At 42.2% G+C, this 17,814-nt stretch overlaps 1 protein-coding gene across 2 annotated transcripts; it reads left to right on the top strand.

Moving 5' to 3' along the window:
• Window positions 1–1,687: 1,687 nt before the first annotated feature.
• Window positions 1,688–17,482, top strand: RP2 (RP2 activator of ARL3 GTPase). Of its 2 annotated transcripts, none has more exons than XM_075590591.1 (5): window positions 1,688–2,040; window positions 9,910–10,575; window positions 11,492–11,606; window positions 12,232–12,317; window positions 12,917–17,482. In XM_075590591.1, exons 1-5 carry the CDS (start codon window positions 1,891–1,893, stop codon window positions 12,998–13,000), a joined length of 1,101 nt encoding a protein of 366 aa, XP_075446706.1. In that variant the 5' UTR covers window positions 1,688–1,890; the 3' UTR covers window positions 13,001–17,482. The 2 variants fall into 2 exon arrangements, with proteins under 2 accessions (XP_075446706.1, XP_075446707.1); XM_075590592.1 differs by lacking the exon at window positions 1,688–2,040 and adding an exon at window positions 9,680–9,756.
• The last annotated feature ends 332 nt before the right edge of the window (window positions 17,483–17,814 follow it).

Raw genomic sequence — 17,814 nt, forward strand, 5'->3', positions numbered from 1 at the left:
TACTACTGTCTCCCCTCCTACTGACATGTGTCATATTACTACTGTCTCCCCTCCTACTGACGTGTCCTGTTACTACTGTCTCCCCTCCTACTGACATGTGTCATGTTACTACTGTCTCCCCTCCTACTGACGTGTGTCATGTTACTACTGTCTCCCCTCCTACTGACGTGTGTCATGTTACTACTGTCTCCCCTCCTACTGACATGTGTCATGTTACTACTGTCTCCCCTCCTACTGACATGTGTCATGTTACTACTGTCTCCCCTCCTACCGACGTGTCCTGTTACTACTGTCTCCCCTCCTACTGACGTGTCATGTTACTACTGTCTCCCCTCCTACTGACGTGTCATGTTACTACTGTCTCCCCTCCTACTGACATGTGTCATGTTACTACTGTCTCCTCTCCTACCATGTCATGTGTCATGTTACTACTGTCTCCCCTCCTACTGACGTGTGTCATGTTACTATTGTCTCCCCTCCTACTGACGTGTGTCATGTTACTACTGTCTCCCCTCCTACTGACATGTGTCATGTTACTACTGTCTCCCCTCCTACTGACATGTGTCATGTTACTACTGTCTCCCCTCCTACTGACATGTGTCATGTTACTACTGTCTCCCCTCCTACTGACATGTGTCATGTTACTACTGTCTCCCCTCCTACTGACATGTGTCATGTTACTACTGTCTCCCCTCCTACTGACGTGTGTCATGTTACTACTGTCTCCCCTCCTACTGACGTGTGTCATGTTACTACTGTCTCCCCTCCTACTGACGTGTGTCATGTTACTACTGTCTCCCCTCCTACTGACATGTGTCATGTTACTACTGTCTCCCCTCCTACTGACATGTGTCATGTTACTACTGTCTCCCCTCCTACTGACATGTGTCATGTTACTACTGTCTCCCCTCCTACTGACGTGTGTCATGTTACTACTGTCTCCCCTCCTACTGACGTGTGTCATGTTACTACTGTCTCCCCTCCTACTGACATGTGTCATGTTACTACTGTCTCCCCTCCTACTGACATGTGTCATGTTACTACTGTCTCCCCTCCTACTGACATGTGTCATGTTACTACTGTCTCCCCTCCTACTGACATGTGTCATGTTACTACTGTCTCCCCTCCTACTGACATGTGTCATGTTACTACTGTCTCCCCTCCTACTGACATGTGTCATGTTACTACTGTCTCCCCTCCTACTGACGTGTGTCATGTTACTACTGTCTCCCCTCCTACTGACGTGTGTCATGTTACTACTGTCTCCCCTCCTACTGACATGTGTCATGTTACTACTGTCTCCCCTCCTACTGACATGTGTCATGTTACTACTGTCTCCCCTCCTACTGACATGTGTCATGTTACTACTGTCTCCCCTCCTACTGACGTGTGTCATGTTACTACTGTCTCCCCTCCTACTGACATGTGTCATGTTACTACTGTCTCCCCTCCTACTGACGTGTGTCATGTTAATGGGGAAGTGAAGAGTTGTGAATTACAGCAACTTAGCGCGTGCCCACAGAAAGGAGCATGGCGAGGCGGGCCGTGTGGCGCGGGACGCGATTGGTCATCACCAGACACGTGACGGTATCGGTGCGGCACTGCTGTTGGTAGCCCTCGGAAACGGGAAGCTTCCCGAGGTGGGGCGGTGTCAGGCGCGCGCACGACCTGACTCAGCGCCGGGGAGGTAGCAGCCGGCGTGACAAAGCGTGCGCGCTCCCGCCCTACACCTAGTCGCTGTGGGAGCGCGGAGCGTGTGCACGTCCGGATATACACAGCTGTCTGTGTATCGGGGGTCTTGTCTGTGTGTTATCAGCGCCGCCTCGGACACATCCCGGGGGTCTCACCTGTCTGATTCCGCGGCCGCAGGTCGGGTTAATAAGAGGGGAGATGGGCTGCTTCTTCTCCAAAAAATCCAAGAGGAAGGGGAGCGGCAGAGAGACGAGAGGAGCAGCACCTCCATCAGCAGCAGCAGCAGCAGGAGGGGAGCAGCCAGACGGGGTGGAGAGCAAGCAGTACAGCTGGGACAAGAGGGAGAAGGTAACGTGTGTCTGTGTGTGTCTGTGTGTGTCTGTGTGTGTCTGTGTGTGTCTGTGTCTGTGTGTGTCTGTGTCTGTCTGTGTCTGTCTGTGTCTGTCTGTGTCTGTGTGTGTGTGTTTACAAATGTGGTACCTGGTACGAGAGTATGGGTTTGCACATCCGTGTGTTTTAATGTAACACACTGTATACATGTATGATCCCTTTGTACCACTCCTATAGAGAGATGTCTTTATTTAGCGCCACCCAGGTACACAGCACTTCACAGCAGTAATACATGTGACATAATAATATTACAGATAATGGGAATAAGTGCTTCAGACATAAAACACTAGGAAAGGGAGTCCCTGCCCCGAAGAATTTACAATCTAAGGCAGGGATTATGGTGTCGCTGCCTGCAAGCGCACCCGGCAAGCACTGTATTTTGTTATGGGTGCTACCCCTGTGTGCCTACAGGCGGAGAGGCGCGTTGATGCGGCAGCGTTTTGAAAATACAACAAATGTAGTATTTTCAGGTGGCTGCCGCTGCATCACGTCAGCGCACGTGAGCTGGTTCAGCCAATGAGGGCGAACCAGCTTTGTGACGCGGCAGCAACGCCCCAGCAACGTGCCTGCAACGCGTTTACGATCTCCTGCAGCCAAGTTCACAAATTGCTTAGGCTGCCAGAGTGCGCGCAGTGGCGCGCTCGTTCTCACGTGGTCGCACAGGGACCATAATCCCCGCCTAAATGGCAAGTGGGGAGATTATACAGAGAGATGTCATAAGATTGGAAGAAAGACTGTTCTACATCTTTTGCATCTCAAAATCTGTGGATCACAAGGTTTTAAAACCAGAGACATAACATAAAAAACAGACAAAGCTCAGTGCACATCCAGAAAACTTATATACGGTACAGTGCCTAAATATACATGTATAAATAACTAATAAATAAAATGGTCTTTTAGTTTAACATTTTGGCCAAATTGTTGTAAGCCCTTGAGCCAAACTTCACGGCAGACCACGTTTCAAGGATCCCTACACTAATATAAATTCTTAATAACCTGTGCATTGCCAGGAAGAATGATTTATAATAAATCTGTCAAAATAAGTTGCAAAAATTCTAAGTCTGATTGAAGCTTTTATTAACCTGTACATTACCAGGAAAAGCACTCTGTAATAGATTTGTCACAATCACACTGCATGCAGGCAAGTTCCCCTGATAGTTGGAGATGCCATGGAGTGAGCTTTTAACCATTTAAATGTGGGAGGGAGGGAGCTTCAATTGGATAGGAGGTTGCCACCCTCCAAAACAGCCAAGACTAGCTGAACAAGAATTATAAAACTTTCAGAACACCTACAAGCTCAAATTGAATCCCCAAAATACCCACAACATATATATAGGCATATAAGTTTCACAAAGGAGTGCTACTGAGCATGGCAATATATATGATCTGTGGATCACAAGGTTTTGCCACTGTTTGGCGCTGTCACAGCTATCCTGCCTAATGTCATTAGTACATGAGCACTTTTGCCTAATTTTAGATGAAGTTTAGGAGAGCAGATTTACCATTGATGGGTAAGTGGACACATATTGGATATGTGATAAGCCTAACTGTAAACAATTGCAGTACTAGTTTCTAATCGGTATAACGCAGGATGTGCATCTGGTATTGATATGGGTAAAAGAAAAAAAATCTCTTCACATGCGTCCAAAGGTGTACAGTATGTATTCTCACTAAAGGGTTGCCAAAAGTCCCATATACATAGGATTGTCCCGTTATCCCTGAACGGTCTGTCAGGACCCATAATTGTCCTGTATTTGAGTGCCTTGCCGTGACGTCTGATCGTAAAATGACTAAATCAGTCATAAAAATGTAATCGATTTGTACTTGATTAGTAATAGTAACTTTTTCTGATAGATGTCGCCATACTAAATTATGATTTTAGTAAAGTTGGGACACTGCCTGGTCAAATCCTAATATCAGGAGACCCACCTCCTATAAGTGTTAGGCTGCGGCTGGGCGTGGGCACGCTGGCGCTCGAGCGCCGTGACATCATGCGGTCTACTCGGCCGGGTGATTTCTGGCCAGCTAGTTGCGTGTGGGGGGGAGGTGGTGGTTTAGGGGGGCGCGGCAATGACGTCACGTTGCTGGTTCGCCCTGATTGGGCAAACCGCTCGCGTGACGCATCAGCGAGCAGCCAAATCAAATTTGGTTGTCTCGCCAAGCAGCAAGGGCACGTGCATGCACCCTCACCCTGGACGAGGGCATTCGGAGTTATCACTCTGATCACACTGAGCGTGCATGCGCGGTTCGCTTCATCCTGGCCGCAGCCTTACTTTTTCTCCCACCCCTATACTTGCTAGTTCAGCATGCGCCTTTCCCCACTCTGCCCAGAGCAGAGATGATAAAGAGCAAAGAATAAAGCTGTCAAGCCGTTGATACCATTCAGCTCAGCGTTTCCAAATCATTCATCACTCATAACATCACACTCATGCTGGATTTCAGCATCCCGTATTCTAAAAACTTAACTTAAATGTGGAAACCAACTAATGATATTGCAGCAAGGCAACAAATCCGTTATGCAAGTACTGTTTTGGGCCCAAAAATATTTAGAATGCACTTTTTGTTTTGAGTGACTTTTTACCTATAGTTTCCTTGAAGTGATTGGGTTTAATACTGGTATATATTAAGATTGTTCCGTGCCACATATGCCTTCAGAGCAGTCACCACAAAGCTATTCTATGTATATGTACTGCTCTCCCTGCGGTACATTGACAGCGGTATGTGAGTTGCAGATGAAGGCTGCGTGGTGAACATTTTATATTCACTTTAGTGGAGAGAGCTATTGTAAATGTAATGGGTGTTTTCAATATTTTAATATTCATATACATGTTAAATTTATTGCTGTTATTAATTTTTCTGAAATACCTCTTACTAGTGCACAATAGTTAATGAGAAGGACTTTCAGACAGCTGGGGAAGCTGCACAAAGCAGCAAAATTGTGTTAAAAAAACCATATTCGTAATATCTAGCTTCGGTGGTTTCCGTGGTAACCTTTCGACTGCACTGGCCTCTGAGCTCCATTTAAACTTCCCGGACATTTAATGTTTCATGTCTCTTAAATGAAGCATCAGATTAAGGCCGCTGTCATATTTAGCGCTACCGTGCGTGTATCGCGAACAAAAGGTTGTGCCACTGAGGCAAGGTCCTAGAGCGCACGATGGAGTGCGACTCTTTGCACGCCGGTTTTTTATTTTGACACGCGATGGCTGGATCACGTGCGCAGTTTAGCCAACGATGGCGAACCGCGCTTGTGACGCCTCAGACACGCCTCCCTGTCGTGTCTCCTCCTCCAGATCCCCAGGCCATGTATCGCTTCTGCAGTAGGTGGGCGCGACGCCATGCCCTCCGTCGCCCGCGCCTACTATATCCAAGGCCTAAGTAGTGATAAGTGCAGGCTGCTGCTTCAAGTCTGTGCGCATTATGATTATTGATAACTTTGTCTTTAAGAAAAGTGGCATGTTGGGTAATGCAATTGTAGCTACAATCAGTAGAGTTACAACTGCATTTGCAGTCACGAGAAACCAATGTTGAGAAATGCAGACGATCAAACAAGGGAAATGTGCTGTTGGACATGGCTGTGTTTAGGATTTGTAGTCATGTGATAAGGCAAGGATTACAGCATAGCTCTGGACCGCGCACTTCTCAACCAGACCCAGCTGAAGATGGCTGTTCTAGTAATAAAAGTGGTAGTGCGAGAGGATAAAAGGGTTGTCCCACTGCACTTGCAAAAAAGTATTTTGTACACAACTTGGCAATTTTGTTTTGCTTGCCGCTTACCCAACATCTAAAGTGTAGTTATGCCATTCTATGGCAGCGATTTATAGTGGGCACAACGCAAGCAACAAACCTCTGAGGCCGCCAACGAGCGCGCGAGCAATGCAGAGCGACCACGCGGCAGATTTAAAAAAAAAAAAAAAAAAAAAAGACAAATTATTGTCTTTTTGCCCTATGGCCGTGTCAAATGAGCGGTTCAGCCAATGAGGGCAAACCAGCCTGGTGATGTGTTCGCCACGCCTCCCCATCGCCTCGGACCACAGTGCTGGGATTGCGCGAGCGACGCCATGTGCTCCGTCGCGCTCGCCTACTCTAATCTCCACCTACTAATGGAGCAAGAGCTGGCACCCACACAGAGCATGGGTAATAAGTAAGCACGTATTTTCTAGCTGTGAAAGTGTTAAACTGATAATCATGCTGTAAGCAAAAAAAAAAAAAAATCTTTGGGTGTTACAATTTCTCCTGCATCACAAGCCAAGCAACATGGAGTCTGAGAGTGGCCTTCAACTGCAGTGATTACCCCCGCTGTCTTCTTTCTGTTGTCCATCAGAGTGTTGGGTAACATGCGACACCTTTTTAGCAGTGACAGGGCTGACGTTTTTTCAGGTAGCAGCGGGTTGTCTGGATGTGGAGGAACGCTGCTAGTCTGCCCACAGCTCTGAATGGATGAATATTGTCTTTGTGCAGGGTGGTCAGTGAGGCTGCAGTTGCCCACAGAACGGTTGTAGAGAAGGTCTGTGGTGCTCGTGGAGAGTTTAAACTAGAGGATGATGGGCAGCTAAGCTTATTGAATATACATATGTTAACTTGCAGCCCCGAGCACGCCAGTTACGCTAAGGTGGTCTTTCTGCAGAGTACATGTCGCCATCTAAAGCAGGGGTGCGCAAAGTTTTTTTTTTTTTTTTTGCTGCCCCCTCCCCTGTGTGCCGGCTCCAGAGCTTGCGCCCCTCCCCAGTGACCTAGCGTCAAATGACGCAGAGGGTCACATAACCCTTCAGTGTCATTTGACGCGCGTTTCCATGACACCATGTCACATAACCCCGCCTCGTCATTTGAAGCCGCGTTGTCATGGTGACGTGACCAGAAGCCGGCTAAATCCCGGTTAATTGAAGTTGCAGAGACTTCGCCCCCCCCCCCCCCCGGGCATTTAATTGAAATGAATCGGGGAAGAGCGCGGGGCCAGTGCAACCCGCCTGCGCCCCCCCAGAAAAATCCCGTGCCCTCCAGTTTGCGCACCACTGATTGAAAGGGCAAGGTGCTTTTAACCTTCCTCACTGGGACCATTTAAAGAAAAGGCTATCCTGTTTGCGCGAAGGAAAAATGAATATCCAGGCTATATTGCTTGTCTTCGGTTTTTATGTCCACTATGGCAACCTTTAAACAATCACATTAATTGTTTTCATTGTTTGTTTCTCTAGCTTCCTCTCATTCTCCAGGGACTGCTATTAATCTTTTGTGATTTAACAGGGCGTTGGCTGGGGATCTCCAAAGGGAAGTTTGTGTGGGGTTTTTATTAGGACTAGTTTGTTGCAATTTTTAACGCCTTCCTGGCTAGATTGCTCATTGTTGCTATATATTGTCATCGTTCTTTTATTATTAATGCAGGCCACTGTGCTTTGGAATATATTGACATCATCTAAATCTATTCTACCCTTGGTTGTTACTTAATCACCCTAAATGTGTGCATGGCATCCGTTTTAGAAACATTAAATAATCAACTTGTTTAATCTTTCAATTCATCCCCTGAACATTTCATTAAGAATCTGAGAAGCCAGGCAGGTGGAATAATGGATCCATAGGGAGATTCGATAGGTGGTAGGTAGTATATTTTTTTTTATTTTGGTGTTCATTTTTAAAGTAATTCTGATGCTAGTTTGGCCAAAAAGATAAACATAGAAACTACCGTTCCAATTATTATTCCCCATTTTTGTGTAACACTGGGCTTTTACAATGACTTACTTTTTTGTGCTTATTTTTGATTACCATGAATGATACTATAACTTCTTAATCACCCACCATACCTGAACAGTACTGCCCCTTGCAATATTGATTTGTTACTAGGATGCCAAGGTTACAGGTGTCATGGTAAACAGTGGTGGACATTGGAGGTATTTGAGACCTGTAACTTTATTATGTATTAACCATACAAAAATTGATGCGCTTCCTGACACTTAGTTCAAATATTCAGAATCATTCACCTTACACAGAGCAACTGTCATAAAACCTTCTGTGTTTAGCTATAGTAAAAGTGCACAGCCTGAAGCATGTATGCATACATGACTTCAAAATGATCACGGAGTCTGTGCATAGCATTTTGGTCTAACTAACAGTTCTAATGTAGTGACGTTCAATAGTGACTTTACAGTGGCCACACAACTTTGAAATATAATTGCAGAATATAAAGTTATCCAAAAAAAAAGTATGTATTGTTTTTACTGCGGACTCTGAAAAATAAAATGCTAGTCACCTGTTCCGTCAACACTGCCCACATCCCAGTCTTATCATACAACCATTCAGGGTGCAGATGATGCTCAATATACAGTGATCTCAACATGTAACATTTCCTTTGTTCTGTCTGCTTGTGTCTTCATCAATGGTCATTTGTAAAGCGGGAATCCTGCCCAGTTTCCATGTGGAATTCTTTACAGAATTCAAACCAGGGGAACCTTCTAAGCTGAACAGTGCTAGTTTTTGGTTTTTAGTTGCTGGTTTACATTCTGGATTTTCAAAGATGGTGCCTTCCTCTTCCAATAGGAAGCTGCAACGTCATGCCCCCATTGTTGTGGCTTCCTATTGACCACAGCATTTTAATTCCCCAAATCAAAGCTGAAACACTATCATGGTCTCACCTGAGCTAAAGAAAAAAACATGCTTTAGCTCCATATGGACCCACAGATTAGAATTATGTGGTAGAATAGAAAAATTTGGGAAAGAAATGTAGGCTGCTTTTAATGGTAAAAGTGAACATTTAGTGCAGAATGTTTGCCAGGATGTGGAGATATTGAAGGCCAAGTTCAGACTTGGTGGAGATATTTAGGCCTATACTTACTATGCAGTGTTATTGCCTAAGGCCCGGGCCATAGTGCCTTTGCCGAGGCTTTGACATCACCCGCGTGAAGCGGGTGCTTTCCCCGTCCATGGTGGACGGGCCATGGGGTGCATTCCTAGGGACGTCATGGAGCTGGTCCGCTCACGTCACCTACGTCAGTATCAACTGATTTCTTGCGGAACTCGCCCACCCTCCTGCCTCTGTCCGCGTATGGGCACGATCAATGCCTTTAGGCAATCTGATTGCGCCCCGCGCAGATGCATCCGTGCGGTTTCCCACACCATGGATGTCGCCTAAGACACCTTCCTGAGCCAGAAGATATATTGGGCCAATATTCTCTAAACAGACTTTTGCCATATCATCATACCTTGAAGTTAACAGGTTGTAAGGTGTCCGGACTACCCCAAAACATGATACATCCCATTATAATTCTTGGCTCTGTAAATACGGCTCAAAGTATTGACCGTTTTTATTGTTGTTTTTGTGCAGTTTTATTACCTTGATAATATAATATATTTTTAGTATCCATTAAAGGTCAACTTATGTTGTTTTAATGTGGTGTGTGTGTGTGTGTGTATATATGTCTATTATATTTTATACACACACACTTTGAAATTACACACTGTCAGTGTGACAAAACGAAGTGTCCTTTAAAACTAAACACTTTCATGTCTTAAAGCTATTACATATTTGTTCAACTTCCAGACTAATGTTCATAAACTGCATCTTTCACTGATGCAGTGCATGTTGAAAAATCAGTCTTTGTTTTACTCCTACAGCTGGGGTAAACTGGGATAGGATCAAATGAGGAAAGGAAACCTACACACAACAAAAGGCACTTGCTAGTCAGTGTAAGAATCAATGGATTTGTAAGCATGAATTTAAAACACTGGAGCAGATTTAATTAATTCAATAAATGGGAACCCAAATGAACAATGGCCAACTGTGTTTGAGGCAGTGGAACTGCAATACATTTAATTCATATTTGTTTCCCCCCCCCCTAGGTTGATCCAAAGGACTATATGTTTAATGGATTGAAGGATCAAACTGTAGGACGATTGCCTGGAAAAGTTGAAGGCCAACAGTTTGTCATACAAGAGTGTGAGAACTGTAACATCTACATTTTTGACCACTCGGCTACCATCACTATTGACGACTGTACAAACTGTCGCATCTTTCTAGGGCCTGTAAAGGGCAGCATATTTTTCCGTGACTGCAAAGATTGCAAATGTGTGGTTGCGTGCCAGCAATTTCGCACTCGGGACTGCCGGAAAATGGATGTGTTTTTATGCTGTACCACCCAGCCAATCATAGAGTCATCCACAGGCATGAAGTTTGGATGCTTCCAGTACTATTACCCAGAACTGGCAAGCCAGTTCAAGGACGCAGGGTTGAGTATCTTTAACAACACATGGAGCAATATCCATGATTTCACCCCTTTGTCGGGAGAGACAAACTGGAGTCTACTTCCCAGTGATGTTGTGATCCAAGACTATATACCACTGCCTGACTCCGAAGAATTAAAAGCTGTTAGAGTGTCTCTAGATGGTAATAGGAGCATAATACCTGTGACGTGGGGACAGCGTCAGAAGAAAAGTGATGAGTCCTGCTTGGTTGTTTTCTTTGCTGGAGATTATACCATTGCCAATGCTAGGAAGATGATCGATGAGGTAATATGAAAGCACGTTCTTAATTAAATACTGTGGATATCCAGGATTTTTTTAATTAAAAACAAACACAGATAGCAGATTTGATGCATGTGCTTACTAGGATGCTTGTCGTTCTCCTTATTCATTGGTGCGGGGCAAACTAATCTTCTATTGATGCATCTATGAACTCTAGAGCTCCCTTCTCAATACAAACCGGAAGCACTTCACTTTCAAAGAACATAAGTGCCACTACCATGTTAGTCCTTTAAGTTCTCTGTAGACTGTTTGTGTGTTAAATTCTGTTCGTGGACATCTACAAAACGATACAGTGCACAAAACGGTGTGTTAATATATTCTCTAAGTCTTTCACAATGTGTGTGGCTGAGAATTAAGACACATATATCCTGTCCCTTTTGAGGTCTTATCATTATTCACAGTAACCCCTCAGTCAGACCATGTTTATTTTGGATAACCAATGTATATGCAAACACATTAACATGAAACATTCCTTTTCTTATGAGTGGGATCTCGGCATCATTTAAACTTTGTCTAAAATCCTGACCAAATGAGCACATTTTAGAGTAACTGTTTAGATAATATGAGCCTTACTGGAATTTATTGCTGGTGTCAAAACGTTAAAATATTCATCATAATGATGGGGTTTGTCTTTTGTGTAAGTTATAAGTTAACGCTTACTTGATTTTTGCAAAATGGAAAACACCTCCGCTTCTATTGTTAGTTGTTCGAAGTCTGGGCTAAAGTGTTCCTGAAAGGTTGCACAGCTCTTGTAGCATTACATATCAAATAGATTTCTATCCCCCAATAGAGTGGAAATCGATAATTCATACATAATCTGTAATGCATTTTTTAGATTTTATACTAGAAGTTATTTCTTCATCTTGCTCATACTTCTCTCCCTTTTTTGTTTGTCATACAGATGGTTAGTAAGGGCTTATCACTTATTCAGACCAAGGAAGTTGCAATGAAACCAGAAGATGCAAAAAGGGTATTCCAGGAAAAAGCCCCAGAGTTCATACCTCTGTTGGAGAAAGGTACAGTTTAGCAGATTTCCAAGACTCCTATTCTAAATCTTGAACTGGTATATTTAGTGGGATGTAGAACAGAAGTATATGAAATAACTTTTACCCTAGAAAAATGGTTCCCAATTCCAGAGCTCAAGGACCCCTAACAGTCCAGGTTTTAAGGCTATCCTCAGATTATTGCAGGTGGCTCAATCATTTTGACCGAATCACCTGTGCCCAAGCATGGATATCCACAAAATTTGGGCTGTTAGGGGGTACCTGAGGACTGGAGTTGGGAACCACTGCCCTAGAACATATTAATTTACTTGCACTAAATATTTAATAATTGTGGTGCCGTTGGTGTTATAAAAAAAAACAACCTACTAGTTAACAGAGATTATACAGGCCCTACTTTTAAGGGCAATTCTATCCAACTAAAATATCTTACACAGTATGACCTTGAGATTGATGACCTGTCGCTGTGGAATCCCCTGAACTCTTGTAGGCCAGAACAAAGTAAATATCCACGTAACTGTCAATTGAATAGAACACATTTTGATACTGTCACCTTTAAACATAAACTCTGAAAAGCACATGTCATTGCACTTTGGGTTAAATGTCTTGCTTGATGTGTCTAATTGCTTTGCTCCTCCAGGTTCCGTAGTTGCATTGGAGTTTAACGGAGATGGGGCAGTAGAGAGCTGCCAATCGGCCATCAGCAATATCTTCAGTGGCACCAAGGTGAGCTAGTTTTTCGTGTATGTGTGTATGCATATGTATATATGTGTGTATATGTATATATAATTTAGATCATGTATGTAAATCCAGATGCCAGCACCGTGATAATCTGTAAAGGAGCAGAGGGATTGTGCACAAACGGGCAATACAGGACAGATGACCAACACATTTTGGCCCATACTTGCTAAGCAGTGCTACACCGTCAAGTACTTTCCATTGCAAGGAATTTTACATATCTTCTGAGGTTCAGAGAGATGAGAAAATTAAATGTACCACTTACTTTGTTTCAAAAACACCAGGTGCTTGCTTTGAGATTATTTTGAGACTAAATGGTCAAACCCATTCAAATATAATTGATAATACAAATCACTCTCTGCCTAATCTCGTGCTAATTATGATGTTTCTTTAACACAGCCAAACTGATTGGATACGTTTCTTAAATCATTTTGACTAGTTAAGACATTAGAGAACATTGTTCTAACACATTTGCTGCAAAGTAAATATTATTATTCAGTTGTGAAACCTGTTTCTTATAATTTACGGCATTAATAAGTTTGCTTACTTCCCACAGAACTTTCATGTTCTCTTCCCTTTTAAAATAGGTGTTCGTTTCCGAAAACAAGGCCTCCGCTCCTCGTGATGTGGACAACTTCTACAACTTTGCTGACATGCAGATGGGAATGTAGAATACTGGTGTCATCTATTTGTTTTCCCACACATTTATCACCCTTGTTTACCTGCAGAATATGTCTCGCCAGAATTGCTTCCTGCGTTATTGCATTTTATAAAAGCTATTTTATTAAAATAAATAGTATTCTATTCAGTTAAAAACAAAACAAAAAAAAAAACAATTTCAATGGGTTCTGTAACATCTAATGTCCTTCAGTTCTTGAAGTGTCCAACAATGCAATAAAGGATGGTTGCATTCCTAAATTAACACACAGGTCACCAAAACTATCAATGGAATCCTCAGTCATACCAGGTTGAGGTATGCATTGGAAGCATGTTAATGCACTTTGTATGTGAACACAATGGTACTTTATAAATGGTTGCTCTAGGCTTCGGAACTGCTACAGTTACCATTGTATTACTGGAGTGACATTGCTGTGCACTTGCAGCATCAGAGACCGGTTTCATCTGATTGTACAAGTGACTCTTAAGAGGCTGTTTTCAAACTCCTCATGCTCTTGCTGTGTGGCATGCAGTGCAATTTGCCTCATTCACACTGGTGTAAATTTGAACAAATTTAAAATCTTTTATTTTCTATGGGTGTTTTTTTGTCTTTTGCTGATGGAAGCTATTGTTGTGTAGACTCCGACCAAACTTTTTTTTATATGTACATTTGTATAAAACTGGAATTTTATTCAAGACCTGGGAAGGTTGTACTTTGTAAATTTTAATAGGTGGTAAATTGCAGAATGATTACAAAATGCATTAAATAAACATTGTATTTTATAACTTGGCACGGTACTGGTGGAGGATTAGTAGAGTTTAACGTAGAAATAATTTTCATGATCTTTTAATATTTTTTTTGTCATTTTACAAAAAATGTGTGTTTTTCTTGAAAATAACCAATTAATGCATTTTTCATTTTAACATGGTTTTAAGCTCCTTAATGATAAATGCATTCTGAAATCAATCTTTTATACTGTGAATCAGTGATATAACTGTGAACTTCTTCCAAGGTCATTAAATCCATTGTGTGTGTATATATATACAATTTAAAGGTTTTTTCAATATAATCTGAACCGGGAGTTCGGGATGTTTCTGTTAGAAAGCAGCCATTGATGTCAATAGGAGAATTGAATCATCTTGGCTTGCACATAACAAATATGGTGCCTAGAGGATTTTTGAAGGTTTAGCATTTTCAATTAAAGGTAATTATTTGTATTTAAAGGGACAAACCCCACATAGGCCCTTAATGTCCTAACGGCAGTAACATGTTCAAGGCGTTACATCAGACTGATTTATTTTTTGAAAAAATTTTTTTTAACTAAACTCTGACCCCAGTAAGTATTTTTAAATCTTTATTTTCATTTGTAAACCTGGTGAGCTGAGACTTGGGAGGGGTTTGATTTCCTCTGGCTAATCCTTTGTGTGTATGATGTCATTGTGTGTCCAGCAAGAGCTTGCACAGCTCCTCTTCTCCCTTATCTTGATTAGTTCTGATAAGGACAGGGTGGGCTAAGGGTAAGGAAAAACACTTGATTGACAAACACCCCCCACTCCCGAGGCCCATGATACATTTGTAAATTTGTAATTCATTACCAAGGAACAATAAGGTAAACGGTTGCTTTTAGATTAGCCTAAGGAAGCCCATTAGATTGTTCCATGATTTTCTAAAGCTTGTTTTTTGGCTGATTACGCCGGTTTGCACTTTTTAAATTGAGTCTCTTTTTGAAGCACTTAATTCAAATGGAATTATTCTCAATCGCATGCTATTTGCAATTCGGTTAAATGCTTCACTTTTGAGAATAAAGGTATGAGTTCTTGATTATCCACAATTCCAGTATTTTCCTTTTTTGCAGTCTTTTGAATAGTTTCTTTTATTCAACTTTAGTTTATAAATCAAGCTTCATGGTATTTCTTGCATTTTGAAAAGTCCTTTTTTATTAGTTTTCTCAAACTGAACTTTGTTTCTGAGAAATTCAATACTAATGAAACTTTTAATTTTATCCATGGAAATACATGTATGTTTCTACAGTTAAGCCTAATACCAGATCTTCGATCTGTTGCTTCCTCTCCACGGACTCGAGGTAGCAAAAATGAGATGAAGGCCCAGATAAGTTTTAGCATGCCTTTACTCCCATTCACATTGGAAATGGTTTCCTAAAGCATGACTGTGGATTTGGGCCTATGAGTTTCATGGCAGGAAAACCCTATATGTAAAAAATAAAAAAAATAAAAAAAAAAACAGAACAGGGATTGATGTTTCTGTCCCTGCTTGGACCTTTGTCAAGATACTACAGATAAAAATATCACTTGTGAGCAGAATCACGTCTGACAGGTCTTCAACCCTGCTTTCCACCATTCTCCTAGAATACAATGATTCTACTGCAGCCAGGTATTCTGGGAAATACTTCAAGATACTACAAAACTCTATAATACAGCTTTGTGTACACTGCAATACTATATAAGAACAACCATATTTAGGGCTATGCACCATATTTTGGAGCGTTACCATTGCCACAAGGCATATTTTGACCCATTCGGCTGAAATGTCATTATTGTTTAGCACCGCTTTAATATGGTGCTATGAGGCAGAAGTTATTTTCTTTCCTCAGATTGAATATGTACAGAGAAAAAACAAGTTTGTTAAAAGCACACGCTTTGATATTGCCATCTATCAATATAGTATAAAGTAATATTGGTTTCAGTAACTCGTCCCCACACAGCTTCTCTTACAGTCCTCCCTGACACAAGCAGGTTGATGCAAAGCGCAGTAATATATCCAAGCTTAGGCCTCGGACACGCTTACCGCTGGCGTGCTGAGGCTCAGGGAAAGCGGGTGCTTTCCCTGGCCTTGCAGGTTGCTTACCGCAAGCGCTCTCAGCAGGCCGTCCGGGCGCGGGCGCGTCACTGGCTGGGGGCGGGCCAGTGACGTCACGGAGCTGGTTCGCCCTCATTGGGCGAACCGCTCACGTGACCGGCCTGTCTCGCCAGCAAGCGGGGGAATTTTAAATTCCCCTAAGACCTGCGCTTCCGCAAGCGCAGGTGAGCCCCTACTAAAGCCGCTCTAATAGCGGCTGTAGGGGCTCAGTGCTGAGCGGGAGCGCGCGTCAGCACGCTTCCGCCAGCAAGCGCCAAACATGGCCAAGGCCTAAGGAACATAAGATGATCCTGACACTATTATTCTCAATTTAACACCATAACAGAGGAAAACCCTTCACTTCTTGATACATAGCGCCCCCCGTGTGTCTAGTAATCTAAACTGCTGTTGACCGAGTTGTTTAGACCTGTACACTGCAAAACACACGCACCCTTCTATAGTACTTTTTAAAACGCTGCAAAACTGTGACTGACTAGAAATTCTTCACAAGTTGCTGACAGCACTGAACCTTTCTAGGTGGTTTATTTCTCTAAAGAAAAACTTTATGGCAGTATTTTCTGTCACTTTTTTTGTTCTGTTACTGCAGTCAGACCAACTTTAGTACAGAATGTCACTGAAGAAGTAGTGTTGCATATTGAAATGTGCTGCCCGTGGTACTATTCTGGAGACACCAGTGCTGATTTGATCACAATACCTGTTGTGTTTTTTTTGTTTTTTTTAGTAGCAGTTCAAAATAGTGTAATACGGTTATGTTCATATTACTGCTCCTAAAGGAACATAGGTTTCTGTTGCTTGGTAATAATAAAGTCCTTAAAATAAATTTAAAAGCTGTAACATGCTTTTAAATGTTACATTTTTCTTCAAATGAATGCAGTAGTGCCTCCAACTTCTTCAGTTCTTCAGAAACAAAATGTCCATGTGCATATTAGTACAGCACGCGGATTGTCCTGTCCTTTCTGCGTAAAGTAAATGTACAGTGCTGTGGACACTGCTGCCTGCATTCTGCCTGACAATTAGTTGAAGGTACAGTATATAGTAAGCATCTTGTTGGCAGTTGGTACTAGGAGAATTGTGGCATTTAATGGCTGCCTTTTCCAGAGCACTTTCTCTACATTACTTGGCTTAAGGTTTCTACTGCTTAAGCCCTTTGCTACTGGAAAGAACAGCAACATTAAATACGTTTGTAAAGGGGTTAATTCCCTTAATGTCCAGGTATTTAGTTAATTTTCCATTGTAGTTGGTGCAAAAAATAAGTTAGTTCTCCAATAGGACTAAAATGAATAGTGCATTTGGCTTTTTAGTACTGGATGGCAGCTTCTGGGTACTGAATTAATTGAATAAGCCCTACGATCTTTGTAGATGTTTAATTTGATAGCATGAAATACTTTACTTTGCGTACGTGACATAACTTGAATGGTGTTTTGATAAAAGCTGCATCAAAAAGCTAGCAATTGTACAATGAGAAGGATTGATTGGAGTGTCATCCAATATTGTATGTTGTACATGCTGGAGTATCCTACATCTCTGTTCTCCTTGTGTTGGCTTTTGTACATTTTTATGTATTTTTTTTATTTTTATGTGTCACATGTGTTCTGTAATAAACGCAAAAATGCTTGAATATGTTGTTTAGGTTTATTCCCTGCATCGCTGTGGCCCAGCTGCACACAAATAGAACAAACATTTATTACATATTCCAAACCGGTAGTTTGACCTGCATATTTAATCTTCCTCAGGACCTGAAGTTGACTCTAATATTTGGCTTTTAGTTGCTGCAGCATTTGTTTTTGTTTTTTATACATTTTACTATTGGCAATTCCTTGGGAGATTTTGCACCCACTTTATTACACTTATTTTCTGATAAAGTGGTGCTCAAGGGACAAAAGCAACACTTAACTATTGACCTTCAAGCTGTTACTTGAATCCCAGTGTGAGCTTTTTATGACCTCCATT

This window comes from Ascaphus truei, chromosome 3 (assembly GCF_040206685.1).
Source record: "Ascaphus truei isolate aAscTru1 chromosome 3, aAscTru1.hap1, whole genome shotgun sequence".
NCBI lineage: Eukaryota > Metazoa > Chordata > Amphibia > Anura > Ascaphidae > Ascaphus > Ascaphus truei.

Excerpts from the sequence above, each read along its gene's own strand:
- RP2 (XM_075590591.1), top strand. The coding sequence starts at position 1,891 with ATGGGCTGCTTCTTCTCCAAAAAATCCAAGAGGAAGGGGAGCGGCAGA. Across the intron at positions 2,041-9,909 it reads GCTGGGACAAGAGGGAGAAG|GTTGATCCAAAGGACTATAT; the intron begins GTAACGTGTGTC and ends CCCCCCCCCTAG. Across the intron at positions 11,607-12,231 it reads CATACCTCTGTTGGAGAAAG|GTTCCGTAGTTGCATTGGAG; the intron begins GTACAGTTTAGC and ends TTGCTCCTCCAG.